This window comes from Hydra vulgaris, chromosome 10 (genome assembly GCF_038396675.1).
Source record: "Hydra vulgaris chromosome 10, alternate assembly HydraT2T_AEP".
NCBI classification, from domain to species: Eukaryota; Metazoa; Cnidaria; class Hydrozoa; order Anthoathecata; family Hydridae; genus Hydra; species Hydra vulgaris.
The window spans coordinates 48,755,653-48,774,187 of NC_088929.1; the positions used below are offsets into that span (position 1 = coordinate 48,755,653).

General features: G+C 28.0%; 2 protein-coding genes and 1 long non-coding RNA gene across 3 annotated transcripts; 1 reads left to right on the plus strand and 2 right to left on the minus strand.

The window, feature by feature from the left end:
* Positions 1-1,161: 1,161 nt before the first annotated feature.
* On the minus strand, positions 1,162-5,174 carry LOC136086013 (uncharacterized). Its single transcript, XR_010641313.1, has 2 exons — positions 4,865-5,174; positions 1,162-1,548 (listed from the first exon to the last, which is right to left on the minus strand). It is a non-coding gene; the product is annotated as an uncharacterized LOC136086013 (long non-coding RNA).
* Positions 4,133-9,183, plus strand: LOC136086012 (uncharacterized). The gene is made up of 4 exons (XM_065808198.1): positions 4,133-4,245; positions 4,335-4,399; positions 5,371-5,470; positions 8,958-9,183. The coding sequence occupies exons 1-4, from the start codon at positions 4,201-4,203 to the stop codon at positions 9,027-9,029; spliced, it is 282 nt and encodes a 93-aa protein (XP_065664270.1). The 5' UTR covers positions 4,133-4,200; the 3' UTR covers positions 9,030-9,183.
* Positions 9,184-17,383: 8,200 nt separating this feature from the next.
* Positions 17,384-18,375, minus strand: LOC136086014 (F-box only protein 44-like). The gene has a single exon (XM_065808199.1). It carries the CDS (start codon positions 18,354-18,356, stop codon positions 17,433-17,435), a length of 924 nt encoding a protein of 307 aa, XP_065664271.1. The 5' UTR covers positions 18,357-18,375; the 3' UTR covers positions 17,384-17,432.
* Between the last annotated feature and the right edge of the window lie 160 nt (positions 18,376-18,535).

Sequence of the window (18,535 nt, forward strand, 5' to 3'; positions counted from 1 at the left end):
GACGGCTTCAATGTTAACGGGGCTCGGTGATTAGACTTCTTGATTGATCGGTGATTTGACTTCTTGATTCGGTGATTAGTCTTCTTCTTGCTCCGGCCATTTATTATATATGTAAACGATTTTTCTCATTGTAAATAGTATTATACGGCAAAATAAAAAAATAAAAAATAAAAAAAAATTTTTACAAAAAACGCGAAACCTGGATTTGCTCACTGGAAAAAAGTATTGACCAATGAAATACGTATATAAAAAAAAAAATTGAAAAACTTCGATCTAAAAGAAAAAAATGCTTCTATAGTGTTTGTTAATTCCAATAATTGGGACAAAGCAAATAGTGTGTATTAAAAATTATTTTTTTCAATTTTTTTTTTCTGTTGCAAAAAAACATCCGGCGATTTTAAATGTATGCATTTATCCATAAATCCATTTCTAAATTGTACAAGTACATAAAAGATAAAAACCATAGAGTTCTCTTACTTTTATCATTAATTCGCATGTACAAAATACAAATGAATATAAACAAACGCATATTAAGAATATAAATAAATACATATTATGGGAATATCGTGTATTAAAAAATAAGAAATTTGTGGTGTTGTTAATGGCGATTATGCGGGAAACCTAGCGAGACTCATATGGGAACCGTTAAAAGAAGAAATATCTGGGACCCATATTAGCATCCCAGCAGGTACTAGTTATGGCTCCCATACAGGTCCTTCGGACAACTCTCTCTAGAGTACCCGTCTGGGTCCCATATACAAGTTCGAATGTGTTTCTCTATGGACCCATATATTTTGGTTGACTGGGTGGACAGTAAATACGCTGAACATACGTAAAACAAGCTTGAAAAAATTTAATTTTATTTCTTCGAAAAAAAATTTTTTTTTTTTTTTTTACTACTACAAATCATCTCACCCACAAATAGAAGTACCAGGGGGAAAGGGGAGTTTGATTATAATTGGGAACATGTAGCGCATATTGGTATTATATTATGATAACCATGTAATTATAAAATGTCCGTTATAAAAAAATTTCATTGTCATATAAATCTTTTGCTAAAATATTACTTGCAAATATGAAAAAGAACTCAATTTTTTTAAGTCTGTTGTTATGATATCGATTGGTAATCAGTGCTACTAAATTTTAATCAAAGATGATTTTGAAAAAATTTATTATTTTTTATAATCAAAAGCACTTTTGATAATATAGAGCGTAAACAAAATTTTAAATTCTCCAACAAAGCCTATTCACTTCATACCATAATTTTATTCTTGATTCGGGTTTATTTTTAATGCAAAGTCTCGGAGAGAACAAGAAAGAATCTATTTAATACCATACTAAGCATAAATCAAACAAAAGTAGAGCACCAACGATGAATTCGTAAAATATAACTATATTCTTGTTATTACCATTACTGTGTTCTGTTATATTGTTGTTACTGTAAAAGTAAAGTGGCGTAACATTGGCACGTCTTTAGCAAATATATTTTTTCTCTTGACCAAATTATTTTGATATGAGATCTTTTACGTCTTTAGCAATGAAATTAAGCTTAAAAAAAAATTAATTATGTAATTTATGGATATATATAATTGAATTTGTTGTTGGTTTGTAACTGTCAATATTACAATAAATATGGGGTAACATTAACATTATTATTTTTTTGCTGGTAATAATAATTTACATTGAGAATAATAATTTACATTGTGAATAATAATTTAACATAGTGCTATTATTGTAGTTTTGACAAACAAATGATTGAAAGCATTTTAAATAATAAAAAGCTTTAAAAAGTTGTAAAATTGCTATGGTAATGAAGATATCAATCAGTTTCAGTTCTGAGAGTGTCTACTTAAAGATATAAAAAAGGTATGTTAAATTATGAATAAAATTTTTTTTCTTAACAATGCCTTAGAATTGTCAAACTATTTAGTTCTACAATACATAAATGACTCAATATCTGGCTCCAAAAAAATCTCGCAGCGTTGTAATTTTCTGGATTTCTTTTTGACAGACTTTTTGATGCTTGGTTCAATACCTGAAACAACAAGATAAATCTTCAAGTTCTGATGTTTTGTTCTTACCAGTTTTATGCAACATAATTAGATGTGGATTTTAACTTTCTGCAGATGTCGGTTTTTTAAATCTGCTGACATTTGATGTATTGGTACATTTTTTTAAAAATCAACTCTTAAAGTTTTCTTCGTTTGATTTTATTCCATTTAATTGTGAAAAATTCATCAGATGTAAGAAATTCCGCTATCTTTTGCTTGATTATTGGCTCATGGAGTGTCTTAAGCATTTCTGTCAATGTAACCTGAAATGTAAAACTGAAATATGCGTAAAAAAAAATGCTTCAAAAAGGCTTAAATGCTTAGTATTTAGAAACAACATCATAAAAATACATGTTAAATGATACAATAGTATGGTTTTTCTTATCTTTTAGTAAAAAATTTCAGCAACAAAAAAACTCGAAATTAACTTATCTTAAGCCCGCCGTATTGTTTTGTTATTTATACATACTATTATGCCAATAAAAATATATATATATTTTTCGTGCTCTCTTTTTTCATATCCTTTTTTAGTAACTAACTTAATTCAACATTTTGATTATATATTACGTAATATATAAATTTAATATATACTTAATATATAAATTATATACTTATATATATAGTATATACTTTATATATAAATTTACAATGAATTTAAAAAAATATTTTATTGCTGCAAAAAGTTTACAAATTTATTATGCTATATGCAAATATGTTATATAAAGCTTCTTATTACTATTATATTAATATGAGCTGAGTTTTATTGAAAATTTTATTAAAAACAACAGGTATAGTTATAAATAATAGAGCTTTAAAATTACTATCTCTTTTTAATGCAATTATTATACTTGATTAATTTTTTTATTTTATGGGCTTAGAGGGTTTTCTAAAAGTACGCAATTTTAATACTAGATAAATCGTTTGCGCTAATTGCTGCTTCCGTTGCACATTGCCATAGAAACTCAATAGAATTTAAAAAAATGAATTTAAGCTATTTTCTGCATCATTACACATTGTCATAGAAACTTAATGAAATTTAAATAATGATTTTTGATTTAGTTTTTAATGAAAATAAGTTAAATAAAAGCAGGCTAGGAAATTAGGTTACTAATCATAAGAAACTATTACGCGTTGGTCCACTAGCCTGTTTATAAAGGTCATTTTCCTAATTTTCATTAAAAAGTTTGCATACTTTTGAATTTATATAAATTTTTGTACTTTTAAATTTAACTAAATTGTATTTTTTTTTATTGATCTCAAAAGCAACAAGTGATTTAGAGAATAACATAATAAATTAAAAAATATAAACATTTTTTTGTTGCGAAGCTCTAATGAGATTTTTCTAAACTTTATTTGATACTAATATAAGTTTTTAAATTTTTCTTGACCCTGTATCATAAAACTTTTAAAATTTTTTATATAATAAGATAACAAATTATATAAAAATGTAGAAAATCAATTGCTTTTTATTTTTGCAAAAAACTCTAATAATTTAGATTTTATTGTCATTTTTATATTTTACTGTCATTTTCATATTTTATTGTCATTATCATATTTTATTATCTTTTGTAAGCAAAAAACTTTAAAAGTTCGTTTACTTTCGTGTTTTTGTCGAGTTTTGACAGAAACACGAATAATAAAGTTTGCGATTAGAAGTCGTTCATAAATTACGTCACGCAATTTATGACCATTTTTAACCCCTCTCCCTCTCGTCACTACGTCCTAACTCTTTTGTAACAAGTCCCTTCTCCTTGAGCGAGACGTAATTAAACAACACAACACTTCTAATGACGCTACAAAATGAGTATTAAAATACTTAAATGAGTATTATAAAAAAAGGGTAATGGTGAGATCGTCGTTTTTTTTTAAAATCTTTTTATTAAACTAGTTATTATCTTCTTATTTATCAGGAAAGTCTTGCCCTCATAAGGTTTATAATTCGAATTGTTTTTAATTCTTAAATTTTTAATGATTGCTTTTTAATTAGATCTGACTATAGACAAAAGCAAAAAATTTATTATTGTCTATTTTAATCCTAATCGCCAATGGTATATAGATGTGAAGCAGTTGATATATCGTTGTGTGAAGCAGTTGATTTATCGTTATGTGAAGCAGATGATCTTTATTTTAAAACAACTTTTACTCCAAAATGACTCAAACTTGTATACTTTTGCTTTGCGTTGCATTTTTTGCTGTAAGCAATTATTGAATTTTTAAATAAATGTAAAATTTTACTTGTGTTTTTATTTTTATTTTTATTAATTTTTTAAATTACGATTGTAGTTAATTGATGCGCAACCGAAGACTGCTCTATCGAGAGATTCTAAAAAAAGTTCAGAATTTATCAAGTATTTATTTATTTTAAAATATGTTTTATTATAAATTTTGAAAAACAACCAGGAAATAAAAAAATGATTTAAATACAAAAAAATATACTACAACATAATTAGTTAAAAAAAAAGTTAGGATTGACTCCAAAAATATTTGAATCCCATTTTAGTGAAACCTGTCATAAATACACTACAAGATTCTCGAAAAACAACTTTGTTGTTCTAAAGTATAGTTTGAAATTGAGCTAATAAGCTCATACTCAATTAAGTATCGTGGACCATATATCTTTGGAAACGTGTATCTATGGAAAACATTCTCAGATATAGCTGATAAAAAGATTACCTCACTAGATCTATTTAAAAAGGAATCGAAACAGTACTTCTTATTTATGGATTACACTATGCTTTATTTTAAATGTTTCTTTTAAATAAAGTTAAACTCAAAACTAATATTAAGATAACAAAGTTTAATAATGATATTACCTCTCTCTAAGAATGGTACATGTATGTAATATTTGTTTTTTTGCTACTGTAGAAAATGTAAGCAGTTTTACAGTTACTATTTGCTACTCTATGATTTAAAACTTATATAAAACAATACGATATATTATCTTCTAGTTTATATATTTACGTCTTTACAATAAAATATTTGTAAATTACGATTTTATAAAAATGGTGCTCGGTGAATAGACATATCTTCTTCTTGCTCCAGCTATTTATTTTGTTGTATATGTATGTATAATATACATATACATTGTATATGAAAACTGTATTTATATTAAATAAACTAAAAAAAAAAAAATTGTAAGTTTCAATTATTCAATTTGAATTTTGTCAATTTGAATATTTATACGGATATAGAGATTAGGATCCTTTGGTTAATCTCATTGTTTCCTTCAATAATAAAATAATACATGTTTGTAATTTGTATTATAAAAATATGTCTTTCAACTATATAATAGGAATTTTTATTTTTATTTTTATGAAAGATTGAATGATCCTTTATTCGAACAATTATTTATAATCAAGATGAAAAAATCTTTAGATCACGTGGCAAAGCTAAAGAGAAGTAATGTTCCACCAGTCAAGGTGAATTTTTTTAAATATGAACTGTTCAGTTTATAAAAAGCATTTCATCCTCAAGAAATGCCAGTACAAAAATCATTTTCAGCCTTGTTTTTAAAATTTTTAGTATTGTTTTGAAAACTACTTAAACATGTAAAAGTTTTAAGAAAATTGACATATTATAGCAAAATCAACAAATATAAAAATCACGTAAAATCTCTTCGTTATTATTACACCGACTATATTGGACTCCATCAGTGACAAAGCTCATTGACAAAGACCCTGCCGATGAATTAACAGCGACAGGTGTTGACAAGCTGAATAAATATTTATATTTAGTTAAATTTTTTTCTTAGTTTTTAAAAAATATGTTATAGTCATTAGAACTACTGGTTTGTGAAACAGTTAAATATTCTTGTGCAACATTTAAATAATCTTGTGGAACAGTTAAATAATCTTTACAATGTATCCTTTCATAAATGCAACAATCGAGCATTCAAAACTTTTAATAATTTACTTGCAGTAGGATCATTATTAATTGTAGTATAAACATATGCTTAATAGCTTTATAATTATGCTAATCAGGTTGCATCAGATATACTCAATAATCGTAAGCAGAGTGATCATCATTCAAGGTGCTTGCTTTAGAGATTTTTGTGCAAATAAAAATAAAAAATTAATAACTTTTCAATCCTAAAATTGAACAATATTTTAGCTGTCGTAGCGCAGTGGCTTAAGTTTTTGCTCAAAGCTGAGAGTTTTGAGATTCGATGTCGGCTCAGGCTAGATAACCAACGTTGGTAAGGAAAGAGGTCTTAACTTCCTGGTTAAATGCTCTTTCGCTATGCTCTGTGATTGTTAGATATTCTCGGAGCACTATAATAACTAAAAAAAATAACAATAGTAAATATCAATAATAATAGAATTAAACATAATTTTTAAATAATAGAAATCTGTCAGAAGAAACTGCTTATGCAAAGTCTTTGAACGAATTAAAACGATTTTTGCATCTAAAAAGACTACAGTTTCAAGTCATCTTCTGACTTGAGAACCAAAATGGGTAGAGGCAGAAAACGATCGGGAATAAAGTGAAAATAAAAGCTCTTTGATAAAGAACAACATCAGAGATCCGCGAATTTGAGAATTTGCGCAAAATACTGGCTGGTACGCAAATGAAAGGTAAACCAGTCTTTTCATAAGAAAATCATAAAGATCGAGTGTCTTCTCGTTGTTTGGATTGATATACTCAACTGCCGATGGGAACTGATCAATTATCAGATTGTCTGAGAAGACTAAGACGCAACTCTAGTAAATATAAAATTTTGTTTCTCCTACAGAATATCTATTGCCCTGTTTAAATATAAGTTGCAATGCAGGTAATTACATATACATATTATATACATAGCAAAACTTAATTCATTAAGTCTTGCAATGTACATTTTATTTTGATAAAGAGTTGATATTAAAATGAATTTGAATTCCTTAAGAGTCTAAATGAGTCTTAATTATTGATATGGTTTTGTTATCCAGTTGTTAGGTTGTTATTTAGCCAATTTCCAAATGCTGTACTTTGCCGTTTTATTTCATTCTTTATGAGATACTAAAATTGTATAGGTAAATTCAACTCACATAGGCGGTATTTGAAGCTTGTTCAAACTTATGGAAAATTGTAAAGCATACTCCATTCTATTAAATACTCTTGCTTATTAGAGCTAAAAAAGGTTTAAGCTTGCTAAACATTTAGTTAAAATAACTAGAGTCAAATAAGCAAAAAAAAGGTGTTAGTAAAAAAAACAACCCTTAATAACTAAATTTAGAAATTAATTTCACTTATTTATTTTAAGTGACGTCATCTAGTGGCTCTTGTAGAGTACAGTGCTTTTAACAAAAAATTGGCGCAGTGAAATATTTAGTTTATTTTTTATTTCAAACATCATAAAAAAGTATTTATTATAAACTTCATTTTTTTTTTATTATGAAAGGAAAACTACTTTTCTACAACATACCGATAGTAACTTAACATATCAATAACATCATCAATAACGACAAATAACGTCATCAATATCGACAAATAACATCTAATGTCGTTTAGGACCTGGAAAGTTAAAAAAATCACAGAGCACAAGAAAAGAGCAGTAATCTATGGTTAAGTTATCGTGAACTTACCAACATATTTAACAAAAACCAAGTCAATATTCTTTCTTCAATTACAATTTAAAAAATTTTGCATAGGAAAAATATTGGTTTTATCCAGCTGTGAGAAAACCGACCCTGATCCATGCTGACAGCGACTAATCTATTCACAAGTATAGGTATTGTAAGGAGAGAAATGGATAGTCTTTAAAAAAGTGGAAACAAGTAATTTTTATTGATAAAAGCAACGTTAAAGTATTCAAGAGAAAAGCAAAGTTGATTTGAATCTGAAAAATAATGTAACTGTTGTACCGAGGTTGCAGGGTATGGGTAGAAGTATTTGAAGCTGTTTAAATATTAACGGAATAGGTGTGTTTAAAAATTTATATAATCCGAATCAACCAACACGTCGTGGAGACGCTAGAGAACGGCATAGTTCCATCAGCAGATATGACGATTGATCAAAACGAATGGTGGCAGTTACAACAAGATATGGTGTCTGCCCACACATCTTGTACAGCCAGAGTATAGATTGAAGAAAAAAAAAAGTACGTCGGCCAACTTGATCTCACAAATTTGAATTCAATAGAATTTATTTGGGCTAGGATGCACAAAGAACTTGTTGAAATTTAAATAAGATTCATAAATAGTCAAAAATAAGTGCTGATTTTTGTTTTGTGAATTGCAACTTTTTTATTGATAATATATGTTAATATATGTTACTATGTCTGATAATATATGTTACTATGTTTGATAACGTTTTTATAATAAAAATTTGTTTTAGTAAGTCATCAAAGATGCAAGTTTAATTCAACAAGCTTTTTTTCCCAAATTAAAAAAAATAAAGTGTTTCAATTTCTTCTATTCTGTTTTATGATTTAAATATGCTTGAGGAAAACTTTAAATATGCTTGAGGAAAACTTTAAATATGCTTCAGGAAAACTTTAAATATGCTTCAGGAAAACTTTAAATATGCTTCAGGAAAACTTTAAATATGCTTCAGGAAAACTTTAAATATGCTTCAGGAAAACTTTAAATATGCTTGAGGAAAACTTTAAATATGCTTCAGGAAAACTTTAAATATGCTTCAGGAAAACTTTAAATATGCTTCAGGAAAACTTTAAATATGCTTCAGGAAAACTTTAAATATGCTTCAGGAAAACTTTAAATATGCTTCAGGAAAACTTTAAATATGCTTCAGGAAAACTTTAAATATGCTTCAGGAAAAAGAAATTTAAGATGATTTTTTTTAAGCACTGTTTTTATTATTTTCTACTTTTGTATATATTCTGTATATATAATATTTTATTTCCAAATTTTTGCTTTTTTCTTTCATGATAATAAACGATTGTAATTTATTTTACTTTTATTACTCTAGATTATTGACCCCCCAAGAAGATGCCATTTTTTAGGTACTTGCTCTCTTGAAATTCCTCCATCTACAATATAAAAAGTACGAAAAAGCAAAACAAAATTACAATATTTTAATGCTTTTATTTTCAGAACCTTTTTTTGTATTATTCAGCTTTTGTCAGTTTATGTGAGTTCTTTGTGTTATGATTATAAATAAACAATGTTAAAAGAGAAATAATGGCTTTGTTTAACCTTTGTTTCATTCTTTCAATAAATTAGAGAACGGCAGAGTTCCATTTTTTTTCCAAACCTTTTTTTTTTATTGATCATATCTGCAAGTTTAATCCTCAGATGGATTGGTTGAAATAGTAATAATTTACCGGTAAATCATACATCAAGTTTTTCTTTACCGAGCTCAACCCTAATGAGTTCGTATTTTTTTTTTTTTTTTAAATTGCTTTTAAAGCTGAAAGCCGCAAGCCGAGGGTTTTTAAAGTTGTGATAATTTTACATTAATAACAATAACAGTAGCAACAACAACAATAACAACAACAACACTATATTTTTATTTTCCTTACATTTAACAACAAAAATGGATTTAAGCCAAAGCAAAAATTTTGAACCAAACGTCTTGGATATTTTAAGCAAATAATTTTTTACTTGATAAAAATCATATCCTGGCATAATTTATTTTGACGGAGTTAGAGCGTTGCAAAGTAAATGCAAATAATTTTTAATCTTTAGTTAAGAACTTCATAAACCTGATAATTTTAACCAATTGCTCGTAAGTATAAAATGCTTAAATAAATTTTAAAAGCCTCCGTAAGGGGTTATCCATAAAGTACGTACACTCATAGGGGGGAGGAGGGCAGCCTAATGACTGGTTTTTGGGGGGCCTCCCACCAACTAGCCACGGCACTTCTAAAATCTGTTTTTTGCGGACTCAAAAAAGCGGTTGCCTGAAATACAAGTCCGTCAAACTAAGGGCCAGTGTATAGAGTGTAGCACGTGTGTGCATAAAGGAACTCTATACCCTTAACTCCCCTATACCATACATCTTTTTACGTTGGTAAACTAGAATCTTTAGTCAGAAAATTAACTTTTCTTTTGGTTTGCTGGCGAATTATTGAAAACGATAATACGGTATGGTTTTATTTTTTAAAGTTGTTATTTATTCAAAAACATTTAGTTTTTAACAAGTACCTGTCAAATGGTGATAATCTAAAAAACAAATATTGCAAGAATATTTTTTTAAATTAGTGCGGACGTGCTTTTAAATTGAACCTTCGCTCCCTCCCCCCCCCACCCACCTCTTCTATACGCCTTGATGCGATATTTGAAAACCCCCAAAATTAAAAATTTTTCCGCTGCGTATTGGTCAAAAAACAAAACAAAAAAAGCTCCTTAAATTTGCAAAAGGAACCCTAATTTTAAAAATGGGCCTTCAATTAGGCCCGAAATTTGTAAAAATTCAGTGGCCTATTTGGCTCCTAATATGTCTTAAATAGGCCCCTAAATGGACCCTCCTAAATTAGGGGGTGTAGGGTAGCCTACCCCCGGCTCTGGACATTAAGCTTTGTTTTCAATATTACTAATCTCGCGAAAGACTCGTTTTTTAAGAACTTTTTCAAGAGGGGTGCCTGAAAAAAACCTTCACCATAATTCCTTATTCCAGTTTTTTATTGCAATTGCTTCGCACTTATGCTAATTTGATCTTATACCAATGCTTGCAAATTCTTTTGCCACACTTATGTCAATTTGTATTAATGCCAATTTGCACTTGTGCCAGTTTTTACGGTGGCCGGTTCTAGACAAGAATTCAGGAAAGCCTTTCTAGGAAAGAAACATGAAAATTCTTGCTATGATAAAAAAACATGATTACTTTTTAGGATAGAATAATTGAAGAATAGAAAAGAAGAAAGAAATACATATATCCTTTCTGGCAAAGAAAAATGAAAAACTTGCTAGCAAAGACTTTTTTAGGATAGAAATCGCACAAGTAAAAGTCATTTTCTTTCTAGCAAAGAAAATTGGAAAAACGTACTAGCAAAGAAATTTTAGAAAAGAAATTTTAAAAACGTGCTAGCAAAGAAATTTTAAGAAAGAATTTGCGCGCAATTTGGTAATTACAGTTATGATTTTTAATTGAATAAATGTAAAATAAGTATAATCTAATTCTAAAAAAATCTTTGTGAAATAATAAAGATTATCTGAAATTTCTGAATCATTCATCAGTGATTCACTTTTATTATAAATGATAAATCTGTCCTAGCAAGTTTTTTTGGATTAATGAAATAAAATTCTGTCGTAGCAAGTTTTTTAGATTTATTAAATAAAATTCTTTCCTAGCAAGTTTTTCGCATTTATTAAATAAAATTCTTTCCAACTCAACGCGGTTAATGCATGTACTGGAAAATACACGAATTTTGCGTTTTTATAAAAAGGTTATGTTTCGCTGCAATTTTTTAACCCGAATAATTTTTAGAAAAAAAATTTTTTTTTTTCTCCTAGCGCTTTAGTTTGTCTAAAATCAAACAAAGTTAAATTTTTTTTTAATTACTCAAGTTTAGATATAAAATTTTGCTTTATAGTTGATGCACCATATTTTGGTATAAAATAGTGCTGCTCTCAATGAAGATAAAACATTAAACTGAGAAAACAACTTTTTCAAACAAGTTTTAAGTTATATGTTTAATTTCTAACCAGTCATATGTCTGCAAACATATTAAAGGTCGAAAAAAATTAGTTATTTCAAGTTTAAAATCTGTTTTTTCCATTTTACATGAAAGTTTTTATTAATATGAGTGTGAAGAACACACAAATTGACATACGACTAGTTAGACTTTTAAAGTTAAACCTCTTAAGGTTTATTTAAAAGTCTAAGCTCAAAATTCAAACATCACTGTGATGTGAGCCATCCCTATTTTATAATGCCATAAAACTATTTAACTAAAATTCCGGTCTTTAAATTATCATAGATTTATATATATATTTTATTTGAATATATATAATTTTTATTTTTTTTGTAGAAAATATATATACATATTTTCATACTCCATCGCAAAAGATATGTTAAGTTTTAAACAATATATATAGATATTGTTTAAACTTAACATATCTTTTAAAACTTAACATATCATATTGTTTAAAAACAAATGTTGCAGACCGGAAAAAAAATATGTTTGTTATCACCGAGAACAAACAAGGCAAAAAGGTTTGAGAACGTGCATTAACGGCGTTGAGAAGCAAGTTGTTTACGTTTATTAAAAAATATTCTTCCTTAGAAAGTATTTCAAGTTTCTTTTCAAAATTTCTGCCAAAAAATATTCTTTTGTAAAAATTCTTTTCTAGTAAGGTTTCTTTATTTCTATCATAAAACATTCTATTCTGAAATTATTCTTTCCTAGTTTTCTATCCTCATTTTATTCTTGTCTAGCATGGCACACCGTTTTTTACAACTGCTTCGCACTTTGGCAGTTTGCGCTTATGAAATTAGTGTTTATTTAGCCTCCGGCAAAAAACTACGAGAAAATTAAATGAAAAGATTGAATGAAAAAAGTACAATTGGAATAGTAAATGTTCTTAGTTACGTTCAACAATTTCAAGTAATAACAAAATTAAACTTTCAGCCTTTAATTTCACGAGTTTAAAGAAAAATAATTGCAAATCTAATTTCTATGCTAATTGAAATCCTTTTGAAAACTGCTAATGTTCATTTGTTTAAAAATAATGTTATTAACTCTTGTGAACAGCTATTTAAACTTAATGCTTAATATTAAGGGGACAATCATTTTATAAAACACTACTATAAAAACTGCCAATGTTTGTTAGCAATTAACAATAATGTTAATTACTCTCATGCGCGACATTTTAAACAGAATACTGAATACTAAGAAGACAACCGTTTTATGAAACACTGCTTTAAAAATTACTAAAGTTACATAAAACCTGTTTTTCACTAAATGTATATACAGGGCCGTATTAAGGCGGAGGCTAAGGAGGCTATAGCCATCGGCCTACCAAAAAATAGGCCCACTAAAAAAAAGAGAATACCTTTAAAACATAGGCCCACTCCTAGAAATAAACATCAACAAATAAAAAGGTCTATCTTAAAAAGCGTCAAAAAGGCAAAAACAATTATCAACAACCGGATATTTTAACTTGCGACCTCACATACTAAATGTTTGACTATCAATCATCTAGACACTGTAAAAAAATATTTAACTAACGGGTGTTTAACTATCGGAAACCTAGACACTGTATCAATATATTTTACCTCGTTGGATAAAACATCTTTTTCTCGTTTTCATTTAGTTTATATCCGATTCAATAAAAAAAAACAAAAATATAATGCAGACTGTTATATTATTTTTATTAAAATAATATAACGATTATTTTATGTTAATAGGGTTACCACACGTCCTCTTTTTCCGTAGGAGAGTTACAAAACTACATGACAATTGATCATACTTGAATTTAATCACGGCGGCAAACGTAAAAATTAAGAACTAAATGTAATTGACAACTAGGAGCAAAAACATTTTTTAGTGCGCGCTTCTTCATAAAAAAAGGACGTCTGGTAACCCTTATTTTAATAAATAACTTTTTATTAAAATAGTTAATAATCATGAAAAAATCTAAAAGCGGATGGGAGAAAACAAAATTTAAGAAATAAAAAGTTACAAAAAAGTTCTGCCAGTAACTAATAAGATTACTGAACTCTATCAACCCCACAACATTATCAACCATGAATCGAATATTGAACTTGGTACAAGTACCGTAATTGCAACTGAAATTATACTTATGATCATGACCAAGCAATAGTTATGAAGATATTAAATAACTCAACAACAAATATAATTTATGAACAAGAACTTCAAGACGAACCAGTTTTAGTAGAAGGTCTAGCAGAAGAGGTTAAAGCGGAAATGCAATGTGATAAACTTGCAGGGGCCGTATTCTCATCTCACCGTTAAGCTTAACGGAGCTTTTGTCTAAAATTTCATTACAATATTTCTAAGTAAAGAAATGACGAAAATTTATATAAATTCGTTAAAAAAAAACTTATACCAAAATAAAACATTTATGTTTAAAAAATTATAATTTTAAATAAATTTTTTATATATGTAATTTAAAAGAAATTTTTGACTAACGCTTCGTTAATGGAGAGATGAATACGGCCCCAGATGTAGATAAAAAGTTTCCTGATGATGTAGGAATGTGGAAAGTTGCTGATGTTTTGCGCAATTACTTCTGTTTAAAAAGAATTGCTAATTGTAAACACATGGAAAGCGATTTTAGCACGTTAGAGGGTATAATTCTAGGTAATAAACGACTCTATATAACAAATAGATTTTAAACGACGTTGTTTAAAATCTATTTGTTATATAGAGCAATTAAACAGTGAGAAAGTTCAGCGTGATTGGCATTGTAATTCTTCAAAAACTGGTAAGATATTCGGCGCCAATTGTAAACTATACGCAAAAGCTAAAGAAACGTCATTGTTAGCAATTAGTGGTGATTACGATTGAAAAATGCGGTCAGTGATTAAAGTCCCATTATTGTTTTTTTATCGCACAAACGAATATGAATATTGTTTTACATGATAATTTTCATCACCTTATAACGAAAATTTATTTATAACATAACTTTCATTACTTATTTCATTGGTTTTTTAGTAATTGAGGTGTTCTTTTATAAAAAAAAATAATTTTTTTCTTTTTTGCAGTTTGTTAAAAATGTCAAATATATATATATATATATATATATATATATATATATATATATATATATATATATATATATATATATATATATATATATATATATATATATATATATATATATATATATATATATATATATAACGATTCATATGTCGCCTATGGTTTCACTTTTGTAACTAAACGAGATGGAACACAAAAACCACAGTGCTTTTTATGTGATAAAATGCTTGCTATGGCAGTATGAAGCCGTCAAAATTGTTAGAATATCTTAAATCTGTCCACCCAGGAAATGCATTCAATAATGTTGATGTTTTTTGGGCCAAAAAAGCTCCATTTGAGAAAGCTGGAACTTTACCCTAACTAGGTTTTACTCAAACACAAAAACCATGTTTAGGAGCATCGTTCAAAGTTGCATATTGCATTACCCTACAAAAAAAGCCACACACTATTGCAGAAACTCTTCTAAAGTCTTGTTTACTAGACATAGTAGAACTCGTGTGTGGTAGAGATCAAAGAAAGTTGAAACGGTGCCTTTGTAAAATGATGTTATCCATTCTAGAATTGTTGAAATGAAATAAACCTGTCTCTTCAGGGTCCTGCTATCACAATCGTGGATGCAGCTGAAAAACTAAAAGCTTTTCTTGGTAAGCAGCCACTTTGGAAAAGAAGAATGGATGTAGGTGTTACTGCAAATTTTTGTATGTTGGAAGAACTGCTGTCGAAAAGTGAAATACAATCGTCAAGAAGTTAGTGTCAATAAAAACTAAAAATCGTAACCAAATAGATGTCAAAGACAATATGCGTCTTGCATTGTTGAAGACATTTCCTCAATTTAGTGTGCTTATTGAAAGAAGCAGCAGCATTAAACAACTGATATGCATCTCATTAAACAACTGATATGCAATAAATTTTACTTAATACAAATAAATAAAGGTGTTTGTTATAATGCTTTTTTTTCCTTTCCTAATACATTTACAATAAAGCACGGAAGGGGTCCGTAAGATTGCTAAAATTTTGAAAATGGTCTGTGACTACAAAAAGGTTAAGAACCATTGCGGTAGATTGTAAAATGCATCAGCGCAAAAACCTAGGTTTTCTCGTCTGACTTTCCAAAGTTCACGGGGAAAAAAAGTCAAACGAAATATTGTCTATAATTATAAGGATCAGATCATACTAGAAAAAAAGATGCAAAATACTATTTTATCTCAGTAGACTCGACACCGGATGTTTTGCATTCAGACCAATTAATATTGATAATTCAAAATGTAATAGCAAGCGTACCAGCCGAACGTTTTATAAAATTTATTCCAATATATGAGCATACTGGTAAGAGCACAAATACTTCTTGGATTTTTAGAAGAGAATGACATAAGCATTATAAACTGTAGAGGACAATCCTATACCATCAAATCATATGACATCAAATATGAGTGTATAAATTTTTTACAATTTTTCATTACATTAAAAACTACTCTATACAGTAAATATTTTGAAAACGGTGTTTACTGCGTGTTAACGGTTTGAACCAATCTGCCTAACATTTTATAATATTTTTTTTAATTTAGTGTTTCCTTACTTTTATAATTATTCACCTGCCCCCATCTTATATATACATTTTGTAGACACCCTCTCCCCCATCAGGGCGTACGTACTTATGACGATCCCTAAAGACATTAATAATGTATAAGTGAAGCCATAAAAACGTAGTACTTTCTACACATGTTTGGAAAGAATTTGAGTCAAACTAATTGATGCAAAAGAAGATTCTAGGTTAACTATAAAAAAAGATATAAGAGAGTAAATTTCATGAAAATTATAGACTTTTTTGCTGTCTAAGTACAAGTTCGATCTTCAACTTCTCTGAGCTTACTTGTTACTTTTAATAACTCGCAGATATCCTTAAACTTTGAACTTATCTCCTTTGTTTTCAGTTTCCCTCGTTCAAATTTTTAGAAACAATAGCATCATTAGTATGTACAAGTTTATTTCGAGAAAATTATTTCCAAAGAGATGACTTTTGTGTAATCTAAATTATTTTTGATTGTGTTAATTTTTAATAGGTTGTTTAAATTTCTTTTTCGTACTTATTTTGTGAGCATTTTTAAGTTAGCAGCTTATATAGACGCAGAGCTTTTTTCTTGTTTTTTCTAAAGTTTTCTAGTTTCCTTCAAGTTTACATTACTTTGTTTATCGATTATATTAGCAACAATTTGAAGGCGCTCAGACCCAGGTCAGACCGCTTTCAAGGCGCTCAGACCTAGGTCAGACCGTCTTTTGATGTTAAATTTTACATTTTGTTAAGGTTGTTATTTACATAAAATTACATTTTACAGGGTTCCTGGGTAACAAACGGCCCCAATATTGGCAAGGTGACAAACCATTTCTTAACAAGTACAACTTTATTGTTACATCATGCAGGTTTCAAACCTTCTGATAAAAATGGAGTAAAAAAAACCGTGGCTTTCTTCAGGACTATATGATTGAAACAATTTTTATTTGCAATTTAAATGTTAAAAACATTTTTTACTTTGCCAGATGAAGTTGATTACTATAAATTTGCAAAAGTTTAACAAAAAGAAAAAAAAGCAAAAAAATAAATTAATAGCTAATATGGGATAGTATGTCACATTATAAATGGGATTGTATGTCACATTATATATGGAATTGTATGTCACATATTATATTAGCTATGCATTATTTTAGTGTATATAAAAGTAACGTTAAATGGAATAAAAGTTGTTTTTTTCTTAAGTAATTCTATAGCAAAATTTTTATCAGATAAATATTTTAATAGAGCTATTTGTTATTTTACTGCCATAGAATCCAGCCCAGTACTGCGTATCTTTTCCAGCATGATAGAAAATAATGTATCGAACTGGTTTTTTAATAGAGAATGTATGCTGAATCAATTTCCATTGACCTTCGGTCCACTGTGGCATAGTATCCTCGTATTTAAACTTATCAACCACTTGAAACTGATCATCGATTATGTATACTATTAGTTTATAAACTGAGCCACAGTCAAAACGAGCTGAATAGTTTTCTGAAATTTTTATTTTAGCTTTAAGTATTGAAAGAATTTTGTAGTAATTATTTTCCTCTCTAAGATCAATAACCTGCAGCTTTTTACCCCAATAGTTTGTTGTTGCGAATTTACTTAATAATTTTCCTTTTTTGTTTTTAATTAGTTTTGAGCCAGCCTCTTCGTCTTTTTTTTGAATTTCCCATTCATTCACGTTTAGTGAGTTGTCATTCCTATTGAAATACGCGTCTATTATTTTTTTGACTTCTTTATTATTGTTAAAGCTTTCAACATTCTCCATATTTACATTTGTAATCCAATGGTTCATTTGATTTTTTCCACAAGAGTTTTTGAGCAGATTTTTTTCGAACTTGTTGAAAAAATAAAAGTGTTTTACTTTTAGCGTTGGATTTCCATAAAATATGCGGAGATTACTTTTTATTAGTTTTTTTTCACGCAGACACTTTTCGATCCAGAAATTTTCATCATCGACTATTGCATACCATCTTTTGCAGACCATGGTCACGACCTGGCACACTTCTCGACCAGAGAGTATAATGAATACTTTCTCCAGGACTTCGTCGGGTAGAATTTCAATTGAAGATGAATGTGCATCGTCAGATATTTTATCTTTTTTAAATAAATTTCCAATTGTTGAAAAAAACCATTCAGCCATTCAACCACTCATAAACTATATATATATATATATATATATATATATATATATATATATATATATATATATATATATATATATATATATATATATATATATATATATATATATATAAATATATGAAGACCTCAGTGGAAAAACCGGCGTTATCACATTTAAAAAGTATTGAGAAAGTATTT